Raw genomic sequence first — 26,539 nt, 5'->3', positions numbered from 1 at the left:
AAAAAAACAAACTTATAATGGACTTTGGGGGCCATACAGGTAACAGAAGTACAAACTAAAGGGAAGAAACCTCCAACTGTGCCATCAGGCATCAGAATAGGGAGAGTCACTGGGAGTGGGGGGACCTGGCTAAGGTCCCAAGGCCTTTGCAAAAGGATCGCAAGCCCCGCGGGTGGGCGCGTGGCGGGGTCCCTCTCTGGGCCCCTGCGCTGAGGGTCCGCTCGGTGTGGGGGACAGGGTTGCCCTCTCCGCCCCGCTCTGAGGCCCCCCCGGGTGTGGGGGGCAGGGTTCCCCCTCCCGCCCCCTGCTCTTGGACCCCCTCGGTGGGCAGGCGACCGCCTTGGGGGGTCCCGGCTCTGCTGGGCGCCGGGGTGGAGAGCGCAGGCCCCCCGGCTCCCGGGAACACCCGGGAAAGTCCCTCGCGGGGGCGGGGGCGCCGGGACGGTGGCCGGGGCGGGGCGGGCGGGGCGGGCGGGGCGGGCCTGGGCGCCTGCGGGCAGCCGAACGGGGCTCCCCAGCCGCCGGGGACGCTCGGGAAGAGGCGGGCCCCGCGCGCCCTGCGCCCGCCATGGCCGCCGAGGCGGCGACGTGAGCGGCTCCGCGGACCCTGCGCAGGGGCCGGGCCGCGCCGACCACTGGGCCATGCGACCAGAGCCGTGGCTATGGCTGCTGCTGCTGCTCTGCTGCCCCGGCGCCGCGGCGCCCCCGCCAGGTAAGCCCGGCCTGCGACCCCCGAGGCCTCCGCCCGCGCCGCTGCATCGCGTGCGACCCGCCGGGCGCCCGGATCCGGTGGAGGTGCGCAGAGCGCCTGCAGCGGGTGCGGGTCTGCAGCGTGCCCGAGTCAGTGGGTGCCCCCGATTGGGTGGGGATCTGCGGGGTTCCGCGATCGCCGGGGTCCCGACCGGGAGGGGTCTGAAGGGTTTACTGATTGCCGGGGTCCGGATCGGGAGGGGTCCGGTAGGCTAATCGCCGGGGTCCCGGCCGGGAGGGGTCCGCGTGGTCCCAATCGCTTGGGGTCCGCTGGGTTCCCGGATCGGGAAGGGTCTGCGGAGGGCCCGCGGGGAGCCCGCAGTGGGTGTGGGTGTGGGTGGCGGGCGGGGAATTCCAGGCAGTGTCTGGCGAGGAGCTGGAGGACTCTGGGAGGGAGCTGCTCCTCCCTCAGTCCCGGCCCTCCTTCCTAGAAAAGGGTCACTCACATGCCCCTTCCCGAATCTGTACGAGCTTTCGCTCCTCCTCCCCCACCCCAGAACCGCGGGAGCCTGGACCCGAGTGCCACTCGAGTCTCCAGGTTTCTCAAAATGAACAAAGGAAAAAAAAAATCCAGGGCGAGGGAAAGAGCTGCCTCTGCTGACAGCAGATTCTTCTCTCTGGCCGGAGTAAACCGAGTCCCTGCCTGCAGTGGCCTTCCCCAGTGGCCTAACTGTCTTTCCTTGTAGTTTGGTGCCAAGGAGGTCAGCTGAGGGTCAGGGACCTCTGTCCTGAATATACGGTGGGAACCTAATTCTTACTTTGGCTGCGATATGAAATCCAAATAGTCAATTCCTCGGATCTTGCAAATGTCCTGTCCTTCCAGTTGTGGGGGGCAGGGTGTGAAGGGAGAGCTGTCAGCTGACCCAGGTCTTTAATCTCAGCTCTACTGCACCCAGACAGCCCTTTACCTGGGCGCAACTTTTTGCTGGTCTCTGACACTAACGTCCCTGTGAACCAAGCATGAAAACTAAAGGAAAAGAAAAAAGACCTCAATAGCAAAGAACATTTTCTCTGTATGTATGGTGTTTGTTTTTCTGGAGTTTTTCCTATGCAGAAACCCTATCAAAGGCTGAGTAGTGGTGGGATGGTGGCACTCCCCAAGTGAAGGCAGGAGGATCTGGACTTGAAGGCCAGTGTGGGTTACACAGCGAGACCCCCCTCTCAAAAAAAAAAAAGCTGGGCACCGGCTTACACCTGTAATCCTAGCTACTCAGGAGGGAGAGATCAGTAGGCTCTTGGTTGGAAGCCAGCCCAGACAAGTAGTTGGTGAGACCCTATTTTGAAAAAAACCATCACGCACACAAAAAAAGTTCTGGTGGAGTGGCTCAAGGTATAGGCCCTGAGTTCAAGCCCCAGTTCTGCACAAAAAAAAAGAAAAAAGAAAAGAAAAGAAAACAGAAAAGCTTGTATGGAATATGGAATTTAAATAGTCTCAAGAATTTAGAAGTTTCCTCCATTTGAAGGTGTATTGGGGAGTTGGTTTTCTATCAGTGTCCCTTGCAAAGGCCGTAAGTTCTTTGTCTCCTTAACGGATAGAGTCTTACATTGAAAGATGTAGCCAAGTTAAATGGTTAAGTGTTTTCCATGGGAGGCTCAAAAAAGGGTTTGAATCCTGACTACCCCTCCCTCCCCAGCTTCAGCTCTTGAGCAACCCATGTGTGCCCCCTCCCCAGGCCTCCTTCAGATGACATTTGCTAACTGCCCAAGGTGTGTGGTAGGCAGTGGTGACACTTTGAATCAGGGCTCTTGAGAGTGGCTCTGATCAGGGATCTGTGAACTGTTTCTGATTTACCTGCCAGGAGTCCAGAGGTTGAGAGAATGCTTTAGAAACTGCGGTTTACCTGGGTGCATGTCCTTTGTAAAGATTAACTTTTATTGTATTCCACAAAAGTTTAGCAATAAAGTGGATCTATAGATCCTTTAAAGAGTAATAGCACTTTATATGAATCTCTTAAGAAACACTTTAGCTGGGTGCTGGTGGCTCAGCCTGTAATCCTATCGAAGAGACAAGAGATCAGGAAGATTGAGGTTCTAAGCCAGTCCCAGCAAATAGTTCACAAGACCCCATCTCGAAGAAAAAAAACTTCACAAAAAAGGTTGGTGGAGTGGCTCAAGGTGTAGGCCCCAAGTTCAAACCTCAGTACCAAAAGAAAAAAGCACTTAAGAAGAAACAGTTTGAGCCAGCGCCAGTGGCTCACACCTATAATCCTGTCTACTCAGGAATCATAGATCAGGAGGATGAGGTCCAAAGCCAGCTGCCAGCCCTGAGCAAATAGTTCTAAGACCCTACCTCAAAAAAACCCATCACAAAAAAAGGGCTGGTGGAGTGGCTCAAATAAGCACCTGCCTAGCAAGCGTGAGGCTCTGAGTTCAAACCCTAGTGCTGCCAAAAAAAAAGTTTGAAAATTTTCATAATAACAGTTTTTATCTTTAAAAAAAAAAACCTAAGTGGAATATTTTTAAGAGAAACCTATTTTGAATCAAAACACAAAATGAATATATTAATAATGATTGGATGTCAATCAGGTAATGAAGAAGTTTCCACCCTATTCCACAATTTACAAGTTTCCTTCAGTAATTGTGAGATTGCTTTTAGGGTGGCATGGAGGAGAGTATTGGAAAGAAATTTTTGAAAAGATTTATAAATGTCACTCCCTCCACCTGTTCTAACAGTAGCACATGTAAAATACTGAACCTGAACTAACGGAAGTGGTCGTCCTGTGCTCTGGATAGAAAAATGTAACCCACAGCATGAAAATGTGCTAAGTCACCTGGCTTTTCAGGTCTTTAATTACCTGAGTGTTGACGGATCAAGGCTTCTCTTGATAGTTACAATACTTGTACTTAATTTTCCAGTGGATTTGATATGTATTTGTGCCACATAGTTTCATTGCACTATTTGCTAACTTGAACACCCAAACCTGCTAATGTGTTTAGAGACCACTGACAAAGACAAGTCCCCAACAACAGAAAAACCACTGTAAACGTGCATAGTTTGCGTAGTTACTAAGTCTCATCTCAGCAATTGAATCTGTCACTTAACTGGATCGTTTTTGACTAACTTTATACAGGATAATTCTAGCTACTATTTATTGTGTCATTATTCCAAGATAAGGTGCTAAGGGCTTTATATTAGTTTCTCTCAGTCTTTCAATGCATCTTTCAAAGTAGTCAATCTTCCGATTTTACTCCTAAGAAAGTAAAAACAACCTTTATAGGAAGAGACAGATGTCCAGTGTATACTCAGAACAACTTCCTGATTATAGCTGAGAAAGGGGGATTTTTTTTTTAACATCTCACTTTTAGACAGTTGGAGGTGAGATGATTGATCTTCATTGTAATTCATTTTCATCAGAAAGCCCCTGAGGGATGGTCCTGGATGGTCAAGTTAAACGATAATGTTAACTGTATCTCATTATCTGTGTGTGCTATGCTAACCAGAGCATGCAGTCCAAATCCAAGATCGCAGGCACTCTACTTCTGGAGTCACTCTGCCAGCCCTGTTTTGGGGGTTTTTTGTTGTTGTTGTTTTTGAGATAGGGTCTCATGAACTATTTGAAGGCCTGGCTTCACACTGTGATCCTCCTGATCTTGCCTCCCAAGTAGCTAAGATTACAAGTGTGAGCCACCAGCACCTATTCTTGTCTAAAAGCCCTTAAACACCTGGATCCCAGATAGATCAGAAGTGGTAAATTGGGGCAGGAAGGTGGGATAGAAGGAGCTGTGACTACAGGTATACAAGACACAATTACAGATTACACCTAGCTTATCTCTTCGTGCCATTAATGGTTCATGATTCATTGGCTCCAGGATCCTGGAGAAGATAAGTAGGGTGATGTTTTGTGACTGTGAGCATTTACCTGCTAGAACTGGAGTGTCCTTGAGGCCAGGTGCCCACTTATGGGGACTAAATTTCCTATTGTTGCTGTGACAAATGACACTAATTTAGTGGCTTACAACAACAGACTTACTATCTTTTTTTTCAGAATTATTATCTTACACATTCTGTAGGTCAGAAGTCTGATGTGAGTTTCCCAGGGCAAAAGTCAAAGTTCTGGAGGCCGCAGGTGGAAGAATCTGTTCCCTTGTCTTTGCCAGGTCCTAAAGAAACACCCTTGTGATTGCATTGGCCCACCCAGATCTGGCAGAATAATCTCCCAATTTAGGTCATCTGCCTAGCAACCTAAGTTTTATCCGCAGCCTTAATTCCCCTTTGCCATGTAACCTAACACATTTGCCGGACAGAAATCTTGGTGGGGGGTGGTGCACTATTCTGCCTATGGCTGGACAGAACCACTGGACACCATGCTTATTGTGGGGCCACCTGTTGGTGGTCACTGCATGCAGAAGCGGCCGTTCACTCATTCATAACTGTCTTTTTTTTTTTAATTCATATGTACATACAATGCTTGGGTCATTTCTCCCCCCTGCCCCCACCCCCTCCCTTACCACCCACTCCGCCCCCTCCCTCTCCCCCCCACCCCCTCAATACCCAGCAGAAACTATTTTGCCCTTATTTCTAATTTTGTTGAAGAGAGAGTATAAGCAATAATAGGAAGGAACAAGGGTTTTTGCTGGTTGAGATAAGGATAGCTATACAGGGAGTTGACTCACATTGATTTCCTGAAAATAGCGCATCTTAAAAATGACACTTAGCCGTGGCTCGTTTGCCTTTCACTTATGATCTTACATTTGCCCCGTCACAACTCTGGAGGAGGGAGTATTGTTGCATTATTCCTGAAGAGATTGAGGCTCAGGAAGAATGGCACGTCCTGAGGTGATAAGCAGTGGGATCAGGGTCCAGCCCCAACCCCTTTATCCTTAAATTCTCTCCTCTTCTAACCAAACCTCTGTCTCTACCATTGAGGACAGGTGCTATCCCTTCAAATATGTTGAGTTTTTAGAGCCACTTAGGTAAGTCTATGACCCAGAATCGTCCAGTACCCCTACTTCAGCCTCTGGCTCCCGAGACAAGGGTGGGCTCACACATAAAGCAAGGAAAGAAAAGAGAGCTGGGGCTTTGTGTGGGTTCTGAGTGGGTGAATGCCAGACACAGAAGGCGACAGAAACTGATCACATCATCTCTTGTAGTAACACGGTCATTCAGTCACCATGCCACACATTCCAGGGGTTGAAACAGCCCCAAATCCAGCAACATCTTGCCTTTCCAGAGTGCACAATCTGGTGTGAAGGAGGGACTGTCACAATTAACTCGTTCCTTCCTCAAAGGATGTACTGTGACCAGTCCCACTCAGAGGCACCAGTGTCTTGCCCAGAAGCCTGTGAGATGGTGGCAAAGGAGCCCACTCAGTTCTGGGATCCACTTGTGACCACCCAGTGCAAACCGAGTACTTAAATATGAACCGTTCCTTGGGGAAAAGTCACAGCAGAGGACAAGGAGTCCAGAGGGCACTTTGTCATTTCGTCTCAGGGCTGTGGCATTTATAGGAGGGCGCCCCAATGAGGCAGCATTGGAGCAGAGAGGGTAAGAGGGCTCCAGGGAAAGGGCAAGGATCACAGTGGGGAGTGTGCTGGGTGTTTCCCAGAGGCACGTGGCCATATGGCCTGGAATGCAGAGATGAGGTTCAAGGACAGGCCTTCTGAGCTAGAAGAAGGCAGTTGTATAAGGTGTTTTTAAGCAAACAGGCAATCATTGGCACTTCCCTACAGAGTCAGCAGTTCCAAGACTTTCTTCTATAAATACGGTGAGATAAGGAGTTCACAAGAAACTCCCACCTAAGACGAAAAGTTCTATCATGTGAGTCCTTCATCATACCTCAGAAAAGCAGACGCTGAAGACAGTGGAAGGATGGTCTGGGAAAAATCCCCTCCCCTTGCTGGGGACGGAACCCAGGACCTTGCCCATGCTAGGCAAGTGCTCTCCCTCTGAGCCATCCCCTGGCCCTGACAGGGATCTCTTTTACCATCCCAGTATGGTTTAGGATGGAGCCCTTCTTTGTCAGTCCTAGGAACCTTGGTATTTCCTTTCTCAGCTAAATGTTTAAACCAGGAAGATGGGGTGCCAGGAGAGGGGGGCCAGTTCCTGCTGGCTTCTTCCTAGACATGGGAGATAGTGAAGGAGTGGTGTGGTAGGCAGCATATGTGGTTTGAAAGATGTCCACAACCTAATCTCTGAACCCTGTCAATATGTGAACTGACATGACCAAAGGGACTTTGCAGACGTGATTAAGTTGGGAGTTGATCCATGACTGGTGGGCTGTGTGAGCCCAGTGTCAACACAAGGGTCCCTGAAAGCTGTAAGAAGGAGGCAAGAACCAGAGAGAGGGCAGCACAGGACTGGAACCAAGATTGCTAGCAGAAGGTATCGTGAGCCAAAGACTACAAGCAGCCTCCAGAAGGTGGAAAATTTGAGGAAATGAATTCTCCTCTGATGTTTCCAGAAGGAACAGGGCTTTGCTGCAACCTTGACTTTAGATCTACTTCAAACTTCTGATCTCCAGAACTGTAAGATAATAAATTTGGGTTGTTATAAGCTACTCAATTTATGGTGATATCTTATGGCAGCAATAAGAACCTAATACAGATTGTAAAAGGTTCTTTGATGGGTGCCCAATCTTAGCCAACCAAATACATAGCCCTCCCTAGAGGAGGCCTTTGGTTCTCAGCTCATTCTGGATGTCAGCTGTGTGATGATAGCCACATTGAGCTATATTGGCCTGCCTCCCAGCATACTGCTTTGCCTGTGTGCTTTTGGCCCAGGTTCCCATGAGGCCTGGTGTGAATATGGAGGAGTATTGGTTAGCTGCTGGAATAAAGAGTTACTAGGCTGAGGACAGACAGCCAGAGCTCCTAGATGTGTCTCTGGCCTTCTCTAAGTACACAGATAGCTGCAGACTCTGGGTAGTGTGTCACCCAGCAGCAGAGCAGGGGATCATACTGTAGGCCAATGTGCACACTGTTCTTCAGGGTTGGATGCATTTACTGAAAATGTGTGGTTTGAATTTCCTGCTTTGAATTCTGGGACAGCGTGTTTTTCAACTTTTCTTTCTACCTTCTGAGCAGTTCTCATTAATCTTTCGATCAGAGAAAGTGTTATCATTATCATGCTTCATCTGTAGAGAAAAGGCTCTGTGCTTTCAGTCTCAGCCTTCAGAGTGTCTTCTTGGGGTGGGAGGGAGCTGGAGGTGGTTTCTTCCAGGTCACCCCAAAGAGGGGCATTCTGATGCATCGTATGTTTTTTGCTGCTTATGACTCAAATTCTCATGGGCGTAAGAATGAGCTGGGAAGCTTGTTGAAAGCGCAGATTTCTTGATCTGGGGTGCAACTTGGGAATCTGTGCCTTATCTAGTGTCTCAGGGACTGGGTGCTGGAGTCCTGGACACAAAGCTACTCTGGTGAAGACAACTACTCTGGTGAAGACAACTCTGCGCCTTTGGGTTCTGCGTACCTGATTTGGGGCGTTTGCGTTCATGTATGTGCACGCGTGGTATTTTCTCCCTTGGAACCCAGCCTAGGGCTAATACGTGCTGTATGCTCACCATTATAGTCTCCACCCCAGCACTGTGGGGTGTTCTTCTATTGGTATTATCCTCAGGAATGAGGGTTCCTGAAGAAGAAACTGAGGCCCACAGTCAAATGCAGTTGTAAATGGTGGATCTGGCGTTCCCAGGACCTAACAGCTGGAGCCCGCAGGTGGTGAGGCAGCCAGGCACCTCTTTTTCTCCCACTGACTGCGTCAATAGTGGCATCTTTGTAGTCACAAGTGGGAGCGAGGAGAGGGCATGGCCAGGAGAGTGGGTAACACCATTAAGCACTGGTTGTATACATAACTCACTGATAATGTGCACCGAAGTGTGTGTGAAATTGATCTCCCTCTTTTTGATCTCCCTCTTTTCTCGAGCCCTAACCGCCTTCTCTTATTCTCTTCCTTTCAAGACTCTCTTTCCCAGCTGGCTCCTCCTCAGAACCCCAAGATTCACCTGTACAATGCCGAGAGGGTTCTGAGCTGGGAATCGTCACCTCTGAACAATGGCACAAGACCAGTGGTCTACCGGGTGCAGTTTAAATAGTAAGCCACATGTTTCTTTTGGTATCTTTGGTGGGAGTTGTGGGGAGTCATATGGAACCCTAGAGCCAGCTCCTAGTTACTGTCTCCTAGCAAGCTTGTATCAAATCTGTGGGAAGCAGATATTTCTCTTGTACTTTTAAAAACTCTAAGGATAGAGATTTCATAACCTCCCACTCATGCCAATGCTTATACACATGGGCTATCAGAGAAGTCTGCTGTCTAACCACGTGTCATCTTGTTTGGTAAAAGTTTATTCCTTCATTGGTTTCAGGACAAGGGTTGACTTCGGTTCTGGAAAGGCAAAGAGGCAGCTTTCAGTGTTCAATCTTGTTCAAGTTTAAAATCTGACTTAAAACTGGGTGTAGTGGTACACACCTGTAATTGTAGCATTCAGGGGGCTGAGGTAATAGAATCCTGAGTTCAAGGCCAGCCTGGACAACATAGAAAGACCCTGTCTCCAAAAAAAAAAAAATCTGATTTATTTAACCATACAAGGCAAATTTAGCTTGTTAAGGAATTTAGTCAGTTAACTACAATGAATTCTGGTTCTCAACTGGTTTTCCGGTTTTTCTGTTTGTTTTTTAGCAGGAATGGGCTTGAAGTCAGCTCCTCATGCTTGCAAGGCAGTCACTCTACCAGCTGAGCCACTCCACCAGCCATTTTGTGTTGGGTATTTTCAGGATAGGGTCTTGTGAACTATTTACCTGCGGCTGGCCTCAAACTCCAATTCTTCTGATAGCCGCCTCCTGAGTAGCTAGGATTATAGGTGTCAGATACCAGTGCCAAGCTGGGTTTTCTGTTTTGAATAATATATTATTCTGGCCCCTCATTCCAGATCTCACGTCCTTTTCAAGCTATTCCGTTGTTTGCCATCCTTGATTTGCAGTATAAGCACAGCTAGAAAGAAGACAGGCAAAATCTAAGTCCTCTATTATTATTTGTTTACTTGATTAAGTAGGTTAATTGAAGATTAAGGTAAAATTATTGACCAAGTCATTTTATACTCCTAAATAAAGGAAGGATAAAGAAATGGTGATGCTCAGTACTTGTAAGAAGGGCTGGTGGATATGTGCCCACGCTGCCTGTTGCAGGACAAATTAGCAAAGCCCTCTTAGAAAGTAATTGTATGTTATTTATACATTTAAAAAGTCACGGGAGGCCGGAGGTATGGTTCAAGCCATATAGCGCCTGCTTTGTGAGCTTGAAGCCCTGAGTTCAAAACCCCAGTCCTACCAAAAATAATAATAAAAAAAAAATGTATAGATATGTCCATATTATTTTTACCCTGAGGTGATAATCTCCCACCCCCAAAAAGCCAAAACAGTACTATATTCACCAAGATGTACTTTGAAGTGTGTATTTATTTCTATCAGAAAGAAAATGGCAAGTTGTGGCATGGTAATTTATGATTAAGTTGTCAGGCAACCACTGAAAAAGGTAATTAAATGTGATCTGGTAGAAGTTGTAACTGTATAAAATTTGGAATTTATGGTCAAGAATAGGAAGGGAATATGGACGATTTCTTATTCATTTATACTCAAAATGATTGCTTTGAATCTGAGTCACATTTATCTGTTCCTCCCGTAATTATAAATTACCTAAGTGGAACAATCCACTGAAACTTGCTGTACAATTTTTGGGACTCAATGCAAATGAAAACATGGGACCCTTGTTCAAAAAGTATTGAGAAGTCAGGCACCGGTGACTCACACCTGTAATCAGGAGGCTGTGGTTCAAAGCCAACCTCAGGCAAAGAGTTTGCAAGACCCTATTTCGAAAATACCCATCACAGAAAAAGGGCTGGTGGAGTGGCTTAAGTGATAGAGCACCTGCTTAGCAAGTGTGAGGCCCGAGTTCAAACCCCAGTACCAAAAAAAAAGTATTGAGAATTTCAGGATGGTGGGCTGGGGCTGTAGCTCAGTGGTAGAGCACTTGCCTAGCATGTGGGAGGGCCTGGGTTCGATCCCCAGCACTGCAAAACAAAAGAAAATGTAACCATAGTTCTAGGCCACAGGCTGAACTCTGGGGGTTGCACATGTCAGATCTGGTCACCCCAACATGCCAAGTAAAGAGATTCATCATGGTGAAGGGCAGAGACAGGAGACTTGTTATGTGGCACGAGCACACAAAGTAACATTTCAGCCCATCTTTGGGATACATACCTGAGATTTAGGTTTAAAGGAAGAATTGAGGAGGGGGAGAGAAGTCTGCATAATTAGCAAACAGTCCCCTAATTATTAATCAGTCCTGAGCACTTGTGTGGGTCGGTCGATCATTGTCTCAGGTGGTCAGGTGGCACCTGGTCACGATAAGAAAGCCATTGTTGTCCGGGGGGCAGTTTCGAGTCTTGTCACAAGATGTTATGATCAGTCCTATCCTTCCTGGATTCCAAGATGGTGCAAGGTGACTGCAGAGAGACCAGCTGAGAGCACAGTCAAATTTGAAATGGAGGCAGGGACACCAAGCTTTTCTCCTCCTTCTAGCCACCCATTGGACATTTGTAGGCCCAAGTGAGGAGTCAGTGCTTCTCAGCAAAAGCAGCTTCTAAGATCTGTTTTAATAAAAGCAAAACAATTTCAAAGCGGCACCCACAGAGCATCAAACCAAGTGCATTCTAAGAGTGGCCTTGGGTGCCACAGGCCAGGTACCTGTGAAGTCGGCCCTAGGCAGAACATAATCTCCTAGGGCTAAAAAGCGACTTTCAGTGAGAAGAAGTTTCCATCTGATTATTGACTGGCATCCCTTAGACTTGAATAGGGAAATGCGTTTATGGCTATTTAAAAAACTTTATTGATGTATTTTTTAGATGGGGGGCGGGGCAAGGAAGGTCAGTATCACTGTGTTACCAGACTGGCTTTGAACTTCTGCTGCCTCCGCTGGGCCACTGCAAACCACGCTTACTGCAGTTTGATAGAATTTCACATCATAGACAATCTTGTTTCACTTCGTTCTTTTTTGAAAGCATTTTCAAGCTATTTTTTTAGGGATACAGGGGTTTTTTTGTTTTGTTTTGGTGGGACTGGGGTTTGAACTCAAGGTTTTACAGTTGCAAAGCAGGTGCTCTATTGCTTGACACACACCTCCAGTACATTTTCCTCAAATTATTTTGAAGATGGATTCTCACAAATTTTCCCCAGGCTGGCCTCAAACTTCAAACTTTTTCATATAATTATTTCTGGGTAAACATCTTTATTGCATGCTTCATTATATGAAGTATCACACGTGATGTATTTAACTTTTCCCCACTTATGGATGTAGCCATGACAGCTGGTGACTGTCTGAAGTCCTCCTACGTAAATCATCTCTTGATTGTTTTCTTCCATTTCTAGAAGAGGGATTGCTGAGTCAAAGGGGCAGACTTAGCTAACATTTTGTAAGTGGCCTTAACAGAAGCTGGACAGAGCTCTTGCATTTACACAGGTGCCTGCTCCTGGGGACAGACTATGAGGAGGGCCAAGGTTATCAGTGAGCAGCCCCTGTACTGCTGCTCGCATTGCTCTCGCATGGTGGGGGTGACCTCATTGTCTTAGACTGTGCTAGAAGGGGAGGGAGAGATTCTGCCTCAGAGGAGGGCCCAGAGGGTCGCTGGAGAGGCCCTTCAGTTTCTAGGTACACAGCTCTGTGGTGCTACAACCACAAGGGTCAGCAGAGCCTCAGCACAGGTAGACTTAGGTCAGAAAGAAAACACAAACCTACCTACACACTCATCTGAACTGAGCCTCCTCTTGGAAGGAAGCCCTACATACACTTCCGGTTCCCACCACAGGCACTTGTGGTTCGGGTGCCATAAGGCCAGAGCAGGGTCAACTGCACTGAATGTCTCAGTGTGGAACAGGAAAGGGCAGGACACCTGTTGAAGACTTGAGACTCCGGGCTGGGGCTCAAGTGGAAGAGTGCCTGCCTAGCAAGCATGAGCCCCTGAGTTCAAACCCTGCTGCTGCCAGGTTTCAAAAAAGGGAGAAGAAAAAGAGACATAACTTTCCCAGTAATTGAAGCTTAGACAGCTGCTGAGGCAGGGGCTGCCTGGGAACCATGTCATGCACTTGAGGCTGTGTTCATTATTCACTTAAATACAGCTAGCATCATTTATTTTTGCTCTCTGCACACAAATGGGGAAGCACCATCCGTTCCCACTCTTCCTTCCCCAAAACTGGGGGCCTTTGTGTGGCAGCTGTCATTTCAATTTGAATGGCTTGTTCCCCTTTAAACTTCTTTTCTGAGAAACATTTTTAAAAAGAATTCGAGGTAGAGGCAAGATTGGAGGAGAGGGGAGGAGAGAACATGAGTGGTTGATTTCCCTGGTAAACCAGGAAACGAGTCTTTAAGATGAAGGGGATCTCTCACTCAAGTTCAACAGCTGGAATTGACAGAGAGGAAGTTAGAGTTCCTTTATGTATTTGTATGTTTGTTTTTTATGGCACCAGGGGTTGAATTCAGGGCCTTGTGCTTGCTAAACGCTAGAACCGTCGCCCAGCCCTTTTTGCTTTAATTATTTTTCAAATAGGGTCTCATGTTATGCACTGGCAGACCTGGACTGTGAACTTACTTACACTTCTAAAGTAGCTGGGATGACAGGTACATATCACAACTCCCGGCTTTTATTGGTTGAGATGGGGTCTCAAACTTTTTGCTAGGGCTGGCCTTGAAGCATGATCCTGCTCTCTACCTCCCAGTTAGCTAGGATTACAGGCGTGAGCTACTGCATCTAGTCTGTATTTGTATATCTTGAAAAGAAACTGCTTACCCCTTTTGGAGGATGCCTTCCCACCCCAGTCTGAGAGGAGGTGCCTGCAGTTTGGGATCTCTCTCTCCTTTATGGTCTGGGACCTTGGGGTTGAGCATTATATGTGTGTGACAATTATCTTCCACAGAAGCCCTGGCCACACATCTTGAGCTGGCGTTCATCTTGTCATTTGCAAGATACATCTCAGACAGGGTCACAGTTACACTTAGAAGTATATGTGGTCTGTGATAGCTGGTGGCCATGGGGATGGGATGCAGAGGCAGAATCTCTGTTTTCTTGGCCAGGGCACAGCCTTCCCCTAGATGCTCAACCCCAAGGTCCCAGACCATAAAGGAGAGAGAGATCCCAAACTGCAGGCACCTCCTCTCAGACTGTCCACTGTCTCTCACTCAGCCTCCTAGCAGCCACTCCCAAGGCTTTTTCTGAAGTCTATCACCTAAAACAAGAACAGAGATCAGAGCTGAGGACTAGAGTCAAGGTGTTGAAGCATTGGGAATCTAGGAATGTCCTGTCACTTAAAAGGATGTGTGACCGTGTATTTCACTAGGTTTTCAAACTTGAAGCCAGCCCTCTTTAAATGGGCAGCTATGGGACAAAAACAAAACTCCACACTACCAGGAAGCATGAGTGGAATTTGTATCAACACAGTGTCATTCCTAAGACACACACAAGCAAGACTGGGTTTGAAGCATTAAAATGGCTTGTAGGCCAGGTGCTGCTGGCTCGCACCTGTCATCCTTGCTACTCAGGAGGCAGAGATCAGAGGGATCACATTCGAAGCCAGTTCCTGAGACCCTATCTTGAAAAAACCCATGACAATAAAAGGGCTGGTGGAGTGACTCAAGGTGTAGGCCCTGAGTTCAAGCCCCAGTACCGCAGGGAAAAAAAAAATTGGTGAGTGGAATAGAGTGGGAGAAATCATGTATCTGCAAAGGGACTTGAATCCAGAACATGTAAAGAACTCTTAGGAATCAGCAACTGAAAGATATATTTCCCAATTTAAAAATAGACAATGGACTTAATTAGATAGTTCTCTAAAGATCTATGAATGGCCAAGAGCACACGAGAAGGTGTTCAACGTCATTATTCAAAACCGTGATGAGACGCCTCTGCACACCAGGTACAGACGTTCATGAAGATGGCTGTAATCAAAGAGAAGCATAACCATCGGCAAAGATACAGAGAAACTCCCATGCATTACTGGCAGGAAGATAAAATGTAGCCACTCTGGAAAACAGTCTGGCAAGTCCTCAAAAAAAGTTGAATGCAGAGTTAACACATAACCCAGTGACTCCAGTCCTAGGTATGTTCTCCAGAGAACTGAAAACACATCCACCAAAAGCTTGTATATTCATAATAGGCAAAAGGTAGAATGACCAATATGTCTACCAACTAATGACAAATGAATAAATAAGATGTGGTCAGTCCATGCAATGGGTTTTTTTAAAGACAGGGTCCCACTGTGTAGCCCAGGCTGATCTCCAACTCAAGATCTTCCTGCCTCAGCCTTGAGTACTGGGATTATAGGTGACTGCCACCATGCCCAGCTGCAGTGGAATATTATTTGACCAAAAAAAATAAGAATGAAGAATTGATATGTGCTATAATATGAATAGACCTTGTCACAAGGAACCAGTGAAAGGCACCAGTCACCCAGTCATATTGCATGATTCCATTTAATAGGAAATCTATTGAGACTGATCTTCTGATCAGTGGTTACCTAGTGTTAAGGGCGGGGCTGAGGGAAAATGCAGAGGTACCACTAATGGCTACTAGGTTTCTTTTTGAAGTGATGAGAATATTCTAAAATTGGTCCTGGTGATGACTGCATGACTTTGTGCGTACCCTTAAAAAGCTGAACTGTAGACTTTAAAATAGGTGAATTGAAAGATATGTGAATCAGTTCTCAGTAAAGCAGTGTTCATACTTGACCTTTGTCAGGAGGCCAATAATATTAAAAGTGTCTTGAAAAAAGTCTCTGGGATCATCGTCATCCAAAAAGAGCAGAGAATCCGGTGAATTGAAATCCTGCTTTCCTTCCCAGCACCACTGGTAATTGGCACAACGTCACGGTCAAGTCCATAGGCGTGAACTGTACCCAGATCACGGCGACAGAGTGTAACTTCACCACAGCCAGCCCCTTGAAGGGCTTCCCCCTGCATTTCAACGTGTCTTTGCGTGTCCGAGCCGAGCTGGGGAAATTCACCTCTGCCTGGGTGACAGTGCCTTGGTTTCAACACTATCGAAATGGTAAGAGACCTGTCATGGCTTCCAGGTTTTCTTTACTTGCCTCTTCACTTGCCTGGTCTTGGTTATAGGCTGATGGTCAACTCAGTTGCCCAATGAGTCCCTCTACCTTCTATGTGTTTGAAATTTTCTGTAATAAAAAGAAAACAAAGCAGCAGTTTGTACTAGGTGATATAGCGGCTAGAAACAGAAGAGATGGGGAAGTTCCTACTGACTGGCCATCCACTGTGGACAGTCATTAGACCTTTCTTTTTTTTTTTTTTGCAGTACTGGGGTTTGAACTCAGGGCCTACACCTTGAGCCACTCCACCAGCCTTTTTAGTGATGGGTAGTCCCAAGATAGGGTCTCACGAACTATTTCCCCAGGCTGGCTTTGAACCATGATCCTCCTGATCTCTGCCTCTGAGTAGCTACGATTACAGGTATGAGCCACTGGCATCCGGCCCAGTCATTTGTCCTTACGTGAAGAACTAATGACTACTCAAGTGGAAATTGGCAATTAAAGAAAAAAAAAAGTAATGACAGTTTACCGCCACTGCCCAGGGAATGAGACAGTGACAGAAGCAGGTGAGAGTTGGCCCAGCCTGAGCTGAGTCCTGATGTTCTTGGTTGGTCACTGGCGGTCATTCCTCACACCTTGGCTTATATAGAAGTTTGAGATAGGAATGTTGTCAAATTCCACCAACTGCCTTCATCATTTTGGAGGAGTTCAAGTCGCTAGGCAAGGTGAAAATGGTTTACCAGGGGAAGGAATGAGATGGTGGTTGGAGGGGGTAGGCTTTGGCATCACCCAAACCTGGGCTCATATCCTGATTTGGCCGTTTACTGGCTGTGTTAATCTGGGCCGATAGTGTCACCTGTGTACTTCAGTTTCCTCATCTTCAGATATGGATGACCTTATAAGGCTATTGCCCGAGTCTGTGTGAACACACAGGCAAAGCCCATGATGCCCGGAAGCTGCCCTCTTCAGTCCCATTGAATCATTGTTCCTTAGCACTAGGAAGGCGGATTGTCTCTCCTCCAGAGTGATTAGTTGTGGCTGGTGTCCCATCCGCCCCCATCACTCCTGTGTGGACACAGACACAACTAGTGAATGTGTCCTAGATGGTGAGAGGCCTGCAGCCCATGCCAGGCCATGCTTTGCTCACTTAGCTGTGAGAAAGGAAGCTGAGGAATGTGTGTCCCTGTGTCTGTGACCAGCACCAATGAAAGAGCTTTTTGTCCCTAGCAGCTAGTCCTCAAACCTCACCCTGGCTGGCAGTGGGCCAAGCTGGCCCTGACTGCCACCCACCATTGTCTGGATGCACTTCTCCAGCAGAACTAGGGGGATCAGATGCAAACCATGTGGGGACCAGTGAGTTTTGCACAAAGAGAAGCTCGACCAGGCTATGTGCCTAACCCTCACCAGCCTGGAGCACCCAGGGGGGGAACGTGGAAAGTGTAAGGCGAATCCAGCCCCTCCAGCAAGAACATGCAACTGTTCACAGTGTAAGATCACCTCCTTGTGTAAGGTGCACAGAGAAGGTGCTCTCAGAACTCAAAAGACACAGCCTGTACTTCGATCTGAATTCCTCCGGTTAAGTACACCATGCTTGCTCAATAAACACTATAACCTTCATTTATAGTACACCATGAGTCAAAGTCCCTGTCTGTCTTGTCCTGAGAATTATAGGAAAAGCCTGAACAAACTGACTTACCATGGCATCATTTCTTGGTTATTGTATTCACACTTACTGTTTCAAGACCTTAGAAGACAAAAATTAGTAAATATAAACCAGACACAGTGGCATGGCTGTCATCCCAGCTGTGCAGGAGCCTGAGGAAGGAGGGTCACTGGAGCTCAGGAGTTGGAGACAGGTCTGGGCAAGTGAGACCCTGACTCAGAAATTACTAATAACAGCCAAGTGCTGGTCACTCACACCTTTAATCCTAGCTACTTGGGAGGCAGAGATCAGGAGGCCAGCCCATGCAGTAAGTGAGACCCTATCTCAAAAAAAATACCCAACATGAGAAAGGCCTGGCAGAGTGGCTCAAGTGGTAGAACACCTGCCTAGTGTGAGGCTTTGGGTTCAAACCCTAGTACTGTCAAAAATAATAAATAATAATAAGATTATTAAATACCACTTTTGTTCACTTATATTGGAATTTTACATAAGAATAGGTAAAGGCTAACAAATCTTTTCCCTCTCTGCATGAAAATTTGCCCTTTGGCTGATCTGCTGATTTTGTTCCTCTGGGTATTTCACAAAAGCACTATGTCAGCCATGATTCTGGCAGCATTGCTTGGGTTAAATGATCCCAGACTGGGGAATGTTAGCCTAGAGGAAGCTGTATACTTCAGCCCTGCTAAATGCACTGCTTCTTGTAACTGGGCATGTCGTGGTGGGGACCAGGAAACAGCTTCTTGGGAGTTGTAACAAGAGATATTGACTATGATTTCTTTCAGCCAGGGAGGATCCTGTACTGATCTGATGTGATCTCACCTCCTTGTACTGACCTTTTCCCTGAGCAAACAGAGAGGCTTGCTCTAGGTCACCGAGTGGACTGCTGCAAGCACCCTCTGAGCACTTGGAGTTTACTTCCAAGAGAGTCTCACGCCACCAGCAGCCTCTTGGAGTCCTGTGTGTCTGAGTGTGACCTCATTGCTGTGTAAATACAACTGGGTGTGTGTGCATACACCATGTATATACTGTGTTTATGACGTACACAGCAGACACACACACAGTATGTAGGAGTGTGTATGTGAGAGTGTCTCTATGCATATTATGACTTTTTGTTTGTAATTCTATTTCAGTTACTGTCGGGCCCCCAAAGAACATCTCGGTGTCCCCAGGAAAAAACTCCCTTATCCTCAGGCTCTCCTCTCCCTTTGACATTGATACCACCATGGCCACTTTTTGGTACTATGTCCATTACTGGGAAGAAAAAGGAATCCAACAGGCAAGAGCATTTTTCCTCTTTGTTTTGCTTTTCTTTTGAGTTTCTGATTTAGGAGAAGAAAGAAAACGTTAGCATGAGTCAGGAGGCTGGGGCCTCCCAGTCTCTCCTGGGTGGGAGTCCTGAGCTTGTTTTAGTCTAGCTCTTCCAAATCCATCTTTTACTCACCGTGCTGAGACTTCCCCCAGCCAGATTGATCTGAAGGGCTTTTTTTGGTGTCACCCATTTCCACTTTTTGGGGCCCAGACTTTTTGCCTTTGCCACCTCTGGACATTGGGGGAAGTTTTAGTGAACCTGTTTCTAGTCAAACTATTTATATAGTTAAGCCTTAGCAGACCACAACAGTTTTGAAATTCAACTTCAGTTACTTGTCAGGCTTCCAAAAAAACATCTGGGTAACCCCAGGACAGGTCACCAGGCTCTCCCCTCCCTTTGTTGTGGATACCCCCATGGCCACTTTGCATGTCCAAGGAAAATAAGGAATCCTGACTGTGGTCGGCAGGGGTTGTCTATGTAAACCCTTTGAGCAGTTTGCAGAGAGGATCTATGTGAGTAGGTCAAAGTCTCCAGGGATAGTCCAGGAAGCAGTACCAGCAGGGATGAGAAGGCTTGGCACAGTGGAACTGCAAGAGCTAAGATCAGCCCCGAACACAAGGCACATGAGGGGCCGTGGCAGGCAGAGGGGTGACAGATCAAAGGGGCCTAGGCAGCCTGGACAGTTGGGGTCACTTTGACCATCACTGTATGAGCAACAGGACATTTCAGCTCAAACTAGAAGCAGGTTAGGAATTACAGGACCATAATTTCCTAGAATATTTTTTCTCTGCTGACTAACTCAAGACACCTAGATCACATACCTATAAAATGCAAGATGTTAATTTTTTAAAGGAGAAAATTCTAGAAATTTAAGATCTACAATTCTACTTGCTTCAGTAGGGCTTCTTAGACTTCACAGCTCTATAGCCATTGGTATCTCTTATCACTCTACTCATTAATTTTCATAGACAAAATTTGTCCCCTGCTAGCCAGTGGCTCTAAAAACATCTTGTTTGATTGTGTCTACTGCGAACTTGAGGAAGCACTGGAAAAACTAGAAGCAGCTTGACTCTGTCTCTCCCAGTGGTTAACATGTGATTGTGGTGTGTTTAACAGGTGAAAGGCCCTGTCAGAAGTAACTCCATATTGTTGGATGATTTGAAGCCGTCAAGCGTGTACTGTTTACAAGTGAAGGCACATCTGGTTTGGACCATACCAAATATCACCAGACCTGGGCATTTAAGCAACTCATCTTGCTACAAAACAACAGCAGATGGTGAAACATATCTTCTCATATCCTTTAGGGCTGGGAAAACTGCTGAATCAGGAGCTGTTTATGAGCAAACAGGAGTGGGGTTGGAGAGGCCCAGGAGTTCTTAGCTGTGCTGACATCTGCAGTGCACAGGTGGCCAGGTAGCCACACTGACTATCCCTTATCCAAAGTGCTAGGGACCAGATTTTTGCGTCCAGATTTTTTTTCAGATTTTAGCATTTTTGCATATACACAAAGAGATGTCTTGAAGATAAGACCCAAGTCTAAACATGAAATTCATTTGTTTCATAGCCTGAGGGTGATTTTATACAATATTTTTAATGTGTGGAATTTTCCTCCTGTGGCATCAAACTGATGCTCAGAAAGTTTTGAAAATTTTGGAGCGCTTCAGATTTCATGCTTATGGATTAAGGATACCCATCCTGCATTAATTTAAACATAGAAGCAGGAGCAAGGGGAGGGAGTTTGTCCATGTTCCTAGGACCCAACTGCTATTTAAGCAGGGGTGGATGAAGCACTAATTGATTCTTGCCTCGCGGGTGGGATAGTCACCTTGCTCACTTTTACAACACCTTTTCAGATTCCACCAAGGTCCAACAAGTTGCCTTGATCTGTTTGGGAGTCTTGTCGTTGCTGTTGGTACTGGCAGGGGCCTGTCGCTTTCTCTTCCTGAAATACAGAGGCCTGGTGAAATACTGGTTTCATACTCCGCCAAGCATCCCGCCACAAATAGAAGAGGTGAGTGCACACGCATGAGGGCTCCGCGCCCCCTGGCCACCCTTAAGACTGCCCCAGTGGACAAAGCTGTGAACCAGACATTTGAGATAAAAATGATTTAGGGTTCGCCGGACACGATGGCGGGGCAACTGTAATCCCAGTATGCAGGAGGCTGAAGCAGGAGGTTTGTGATTTTGAGACCAGCCTAGGAGATATAGCAAGACCCCAGTGGGGGGCAGGCGCCAGTGGCTCATGCCTGTTACCCTAGCTACCCAGGAGGCAGAGGTCAGAAGGAAAGCCAGCCCTAGCAAATAGTTTGCAAGACCCTATCTCGATAAAAAAATCGTTACGAAAAAGGGCTTGTGGAGTAGCTCAAGGTGTAGGCCCTGAGTTCAAACCCCTGAACCACACAGCAGCATTCACAATAGCCAAATGTTGGAAGTAGAGCCAGTATCCGTTGGTAGATGACTGCATAAACAAAATGTGGTACATCCATTCAATGGAATATTACTCAGCCTTAGAGAAGGAAGAAATTCTGAAAGTTACAGCATGGATGAACCTGAAAGACATGATGCCAAGTGAAATAAGCCAGTCGCCGAGGGACAAATACTGCTAATTTCACTTACGTGAGGTCCCTAGAACAGCAGGTGCACGAGACATAAAGCAGAAGGTGGTTGCCAGAGCTGGGGGTGGGAGATGGGGAGCTAGTGTCGAATGGATGCAGACTCTCAGTTCTGTAAGAAGAACCGTGGACTGGGAGGTGGCGTTGGCTGCTTGGCATTATGGGTGAACTTCACTGCTGACCCACACACTTAAAATGGTTAAGATGTAAATTTTGTCACGTGTATTTTACCACAAACTAATTCTTTTTATAAAAAAGGCACAGAATTGACCAAAAAAGGTGCCTAGCCCATCGCAGGCCCCTCCCTGAGGCAGCAAGTGGATGGAAGGAGCAGGACCTAGGAACCCAGGGAAAAGTGAGCACAGGCCTGGAGGTGAAATGGGCTGGAGGTGTGGCTCTGCGGTACAACACCTGCCTTGCAAACTCAAGGCCCTGAGTTCAAACCCCAGTGCCATAAAAAAAAAGAAGGGGGGGTGCTGTACCATATGCACTCAGTAGGTGGCACCTGTATTTTAAAGAACCTGAGAGAGAAAAGCAGACTGGGCCTTACAGACAGTCTTGGTCCCTGAACAGCCCCAGCTCTCATGGCTGTGGGAAGTGGTTGGGCCTCAGGTAAGGACTCAGGATAATTTTAGAACTACAAAGTAGTTAAGAGAAGAACATTTGAAAGTGTTTGCGTCCATGAAACCCAGTATTTTGCATAATTAATATATGCTAATTAAAAAAAATTTGCTTCCAGGGCTGGGGGTGTAGATCAGTGCTAGAGCACATAACTGGCAAGCTCTGGGCTCTGGGTTCAATTCCCAGCAAAAAAGTAAATAAAAGTGTTGGCTGATGGTTGTAGTGGTTCGTACCTATAATCCCAGCTACTCAAGAGGAAGGTTCGGGGTCAGCATTAGTGAAACCCCCATCTCAATCAATAAATCAGGCCCGGTGGTGCAAAGCTGTAATCCCAACTACTGGGAAGCATCGATAGGAAGGACATGGTTTGAGCCCAGCTCTGCACAAAAACGCAAGACCTTACCTGGAAAATAACAAAGAAAAAAGGCCTGGGGATGTGGCTGAAGTAGTAGAGTGCCTGCCCAGCAAGTGTAAGGCCCTGACTTCAAAGCCTGTCCAAAAAAAGTATTTGCTTCCAGAGATTTTTACTTTAATCCTTGGCCAATTTGGAGCAAAGGTGTTAGAAAGAGAATCTTATGTTATGTATTGGGCAGATAGATACTCGATAAGGTCCAAGTCCCTAAAAACAGTGGCACTTCTAAAAAGAACTGAAATCACTAGCTCCTTCCTCTGTGGGATGTATTCAAGGTACACATGGCCCTGCTACAACCTCCTGGTTAATATTGTCACAAAATACCAGCTGTCTCTCCACGGGTGACAGAATTTTACTTGTGTTGATTCTCTCTCAGGTAAGAGCCTCCAGTTGGGCCCTAGTCAGTGAGTTTACTGTGAGTCGTTCCTCTGGAACGTGACTCTAAAACACGGGTTTTCAGTTCACTTTTCTGGGAAAGTGTGAAAAACATCTACCAACAGTTTCTGTTGTTACACCAAAAAAAATGAATCCTGTTCCACTTCGATTTCTGGTTTCGCAACTGCTTGTGATCAGTTTGGTTCCTTTTTTAGTCAGTCAGCCATAGGCTTACTTTCAGCATTTCCAAGAGCAAGGCACTAGTTTCTCAGTAACTCAGTGAATATGGCTAAGAAGGAGCAAAAGAGAAGGTTCAGCTCAGTGCTGTGAGCCATCCCTCCACACTGAGGCCTCCACATAGAGCCAGGGCGGTGTGGGCCTGAGGACATTAGGCCCCAGCTCTGCTCATGGGTACATCCTGAGCTGAATGAGAGGTCCCCTTTCCTCTTTCGCTGAAAAGTTACATTTTCAAAGTGTTTTAGGATCAACACTCCACAAGTCTACACTGAGGACAGCAAGGATTCCTGCTTGCTTTTCCTGAACTCTGCCCTGTCACAATTTACAGAGGCTTAAATCATTAGCCTTGGGTTACTAGTAAAGTCATTACAGACATGAGGCGTGAAGGTGTCAGTGTTAGAAATTATTTCAGGACTAGGAGTGTGACTCAGTGCACCATACTTAAAAAAATTATGAAGCATAAAATATGGAACTGGTAAACTTATTAGAATTTTGGTTTTCAACCTTTTCTAGTATTTAAAGGACCCAGATCAACCCATCTTGGAGGCTTTGGACAAGGACAGCTCACCAAAGGATGACACCTGGGACTCTGTGTCCATTGTTTCGTTTTCAGAAAAGGAGCAAGAAAATGTCCTGCAGACACTTTGACTAGGACACCAGCCTGCTCACACCAGAGAAGGGGACAGTGAGCAGGAAAGCCACTCAAATTCTTCTGGACCACACACAGACCAGTGCTCCAGACTTCTGCTTCAGGAGGCCAATCTGTGCCTGGAAAGAAATACGGGTCTCAGGGCAAGGCAGCCTACTGTTCTTCCTTTAAGAATTTTCTGGATCATAGAAGTTGCTGGAATGATTCTACAGAAAAAATTAAGGTTCTCTTAAACACTAAAAAGACATGCAGTTATGTGCTGGGAACATGACTACCATACACATGGGGTGTTTTCTTCATTGTTGGCGAGACTAGGTCTCCTGACTTTGTCACAACGAGGGACCCAATGGCCCCTTCACATCCAGGCTAATGGCTTACTAGGTGATCAGCCCTGAGCTGGGGTGTATCTCAGTGGTACAGCACTTGTCTAGCACACACGGCCCGGGGTCCCATCCCCAGGCCTACACAAAAAAATTTAATCTTGTAAATATTTCCCTAATAATTTAAGCCTTTTTAAAAGCTAGAAATAAAGGACTACTTAGTGAACTTTGTTTAAAAAAAAAAAAAAAAGTCTGTGAAGTCTTGCTTTCTACTTGAGCCTCCACATTTTGGCCTATTTTCTGCAAAATATTGCCTCTTAAAGTCACTGTTTCTAAACTTGTTTCTGTAAGTAACATCCAGTAAACTGATGAGACCTCCTGGGAACTCAGCAAGAACTTTCTACAGTGTCACTTGATTCCTAGAAAAGTTATGAGGGAATTTTCAGAAGTGACATTGGTACATTGTATGATGAGTCACACTGTGTTGACCGAGGCAGAAGCTGTGAGCTTTAAATAAAAAGACTCAACTAATGGCGTCATCCACTGAGCACAGACATCTGATTGTGCCAGTGTTGGGGGACTCCTCTGTCACAGGCCGTGTATTTCAAACCTGTTTGTTAGTCTTAACGTTCAGCCCACCTCCCACACAAAGTAACAGAGTGGCCGTCATCTGCTTCAGGAAGAAGTCCTACAGACAGTCTTGTCCTAACAATGGAAAGAGATGCATCTGTAGGTCAATGACTCTCCTAGCACTAGTTAACCGAGATACCTCTTCCTCTCTTGGGCCCTGTACTATTGGTGATAAATTGGCTATCTTTCCTTTTTTCTTTTTTCTGTCAGTACTCTGGTTTGAACTCAGAGCCTCATGCTTGCTAGGCAGGCACTCTACCACTTGAGCCACTCCACCAGTCCTGTTTTGTGTTGGATGTTTTTGAGAGAGAGTCTCGGGAACTGTTTGCCCAGGCTGGCTTTGAACCATGATCCTCCCGATCTCTGCCTCCTAAGTAGCTACGATTACAGGCGTGAGCCACTGGCACCTGGCTTGGCTATCTTTCTGACTAAGCGTTGTGTACCCGTTTAGGGTGGCAAGAGTTCAAAGGACAGGGTGTGGTTCTGGATTTGATTCCAGCATCACACACACACACACACACAAATAATAAAATAAGGGCCGAGAGTGTGGCTCAAGTGGTAGCATTCCTGCCTACCAAGCACATGGGCCTGAGTTCAAACCCCAAAAGTATGGCCAATAAAAGAGATTAAAAATAAAGAAGGAAAGGGAGGGAGGGGGAAAGAAGTACAGCCCTACCTTGTCCCATACGACTCATCAGGGGATGAATTCCAGGACCCCAAGGATAGCCAGATGCCCAGATGCTCCAGCCCCTTGTACAAATGGTGTCATGTTTGCACACAACCTATGCATGCTCCTGTGTTCTGCAAGTCATCTCTACATTGCTTATAATCCACAATCCAATGTCAGTGCTGTGTAAACAGTTGCTGTGCTGCATTGTTTAGGGGAAAATGACAAGAAAGAGGTCTGAACATGTTCAGAATGATGCAGGGTTTTTCCAGATATTTTCAGTCAGTGGTGGTTGAATCCTTGGATGTGGTACCCATGTGTATGGAGGACAGACTGTGCAGCCAGAAGACAACGGGAGAGGGTCTGAGCCCAGAAGGAAGGGGACAGACCAGTTCTGTCATTGAGGAGTCATGTGTCACCCTGCTTAGAGGGGGTTACAGCTTGTCAGAGGTTGAACAGGATCCAGTGGGGAACTGGTCTAGTTCTTAGGGCAGGTGACTGTGGTTCTGGTTCAGAAACATAGCCCTATTGGCTGAAGGCAACAGCTAAGTCGGTGACAGACTCAGAACCTAAGCCCAGGGCCAACGTTATTCCAGAAGCTTTTCTTTTCTTTCTTTTTTTTTAAAGAGGAGCAGGAGCTGCCCAAGGTTATTCTGTTAGACAGAAGGAGCTGAGCCTGACACAAACTTCACCCATTACCAGCAGAGACATCACAAGGGCCAGCTTACAGGCCCTCCTCACCATCCCACCTCAGTACACATGGATGGGCATGGTTCTGGCCTATTTACTATTCAGGGGAAAAGGACAGGAATTTTTTTGAATGAGACAGCTCTTTTTTAAAATAGCATTTTCCAAAAACAGAAATGCCTGGATCTACTTTGTACAATAAATGACTGATCATTTATTTCTAATATAAATATCTGGGACTTTAATTTCTAGTTAAAATAAGTACACAATCCATAAAATCTTGGAAGCAATTTTACAAATCATCTAGAACAGCAGAATCCATGTCCCACTTGACAAACACAGCCTACTTCCTGGTTTTGGACAGCCCGTGGGCTAAGAATCATTTTCACATCTTTACATAGTTGGTGGGGGGGAGCGGAATAATATTTCTTCAAAAATGAAATTCCAATTTTTGGGTCCATTCAGCTTTATTGGAATACAGCAAGGCTCATTTATACGTGGTCTACACTGCCTCTGCACTAGAAGGCAGAGTATTATAACAGCCCACCAGGGCTGAAATACTTACTACCCCGCCCTTTATGGAAAG

The 26,539-nt window shown here is 46.5% G+C and overlaps 1 protein-coding gene across 1 annotated transcript; it reads left to right on the top strand.

Moving 5' to 3' along the window:
* The first annotated feature begins 527 nt into the window (after positions 1-527).
* Ifngr2 (interferon gamma receptor 2) lies at positions 528-24,508 on the top strand. The gene is made up of 7 exons (XM_020164320.2): positions 528-712; positions 8,647-8,779; positions 15,568-15,773; positions 18,565-18,710; positions 19,860-20,019; positions 20,597-20,754; positions 23,514-24,508. Exons 1-7 carry the CDS (start codon positions 643-645, stop codon positions 23,646-23,648), a joined length of 1,008 nt encoding a protein of 335 aa, XP_020019909.2. The 5' UTR covers positions 528-642; the 3' UTR covers positions 23,649-24,508.
* Positions 24,509-26,539: the final 2,031 nt, after the last annotated feature.

This window comes from Castor canadensis, chromosome 5 (genome assembly GCF_047511655.1).
Source record: "Castor canadensis chromosome 5, mCasCan1.hap1v2, whole genome shotgun sequence".
Taxonomy (NCBI): Eukaryota; Metazoa; Chordata; class Mammalia; order Rodentia; family Castoridae; genus Castor; species Castor canadensis.
This window is presented reverse-complemented; position numbering and strand designations above follow the sequence as displayed.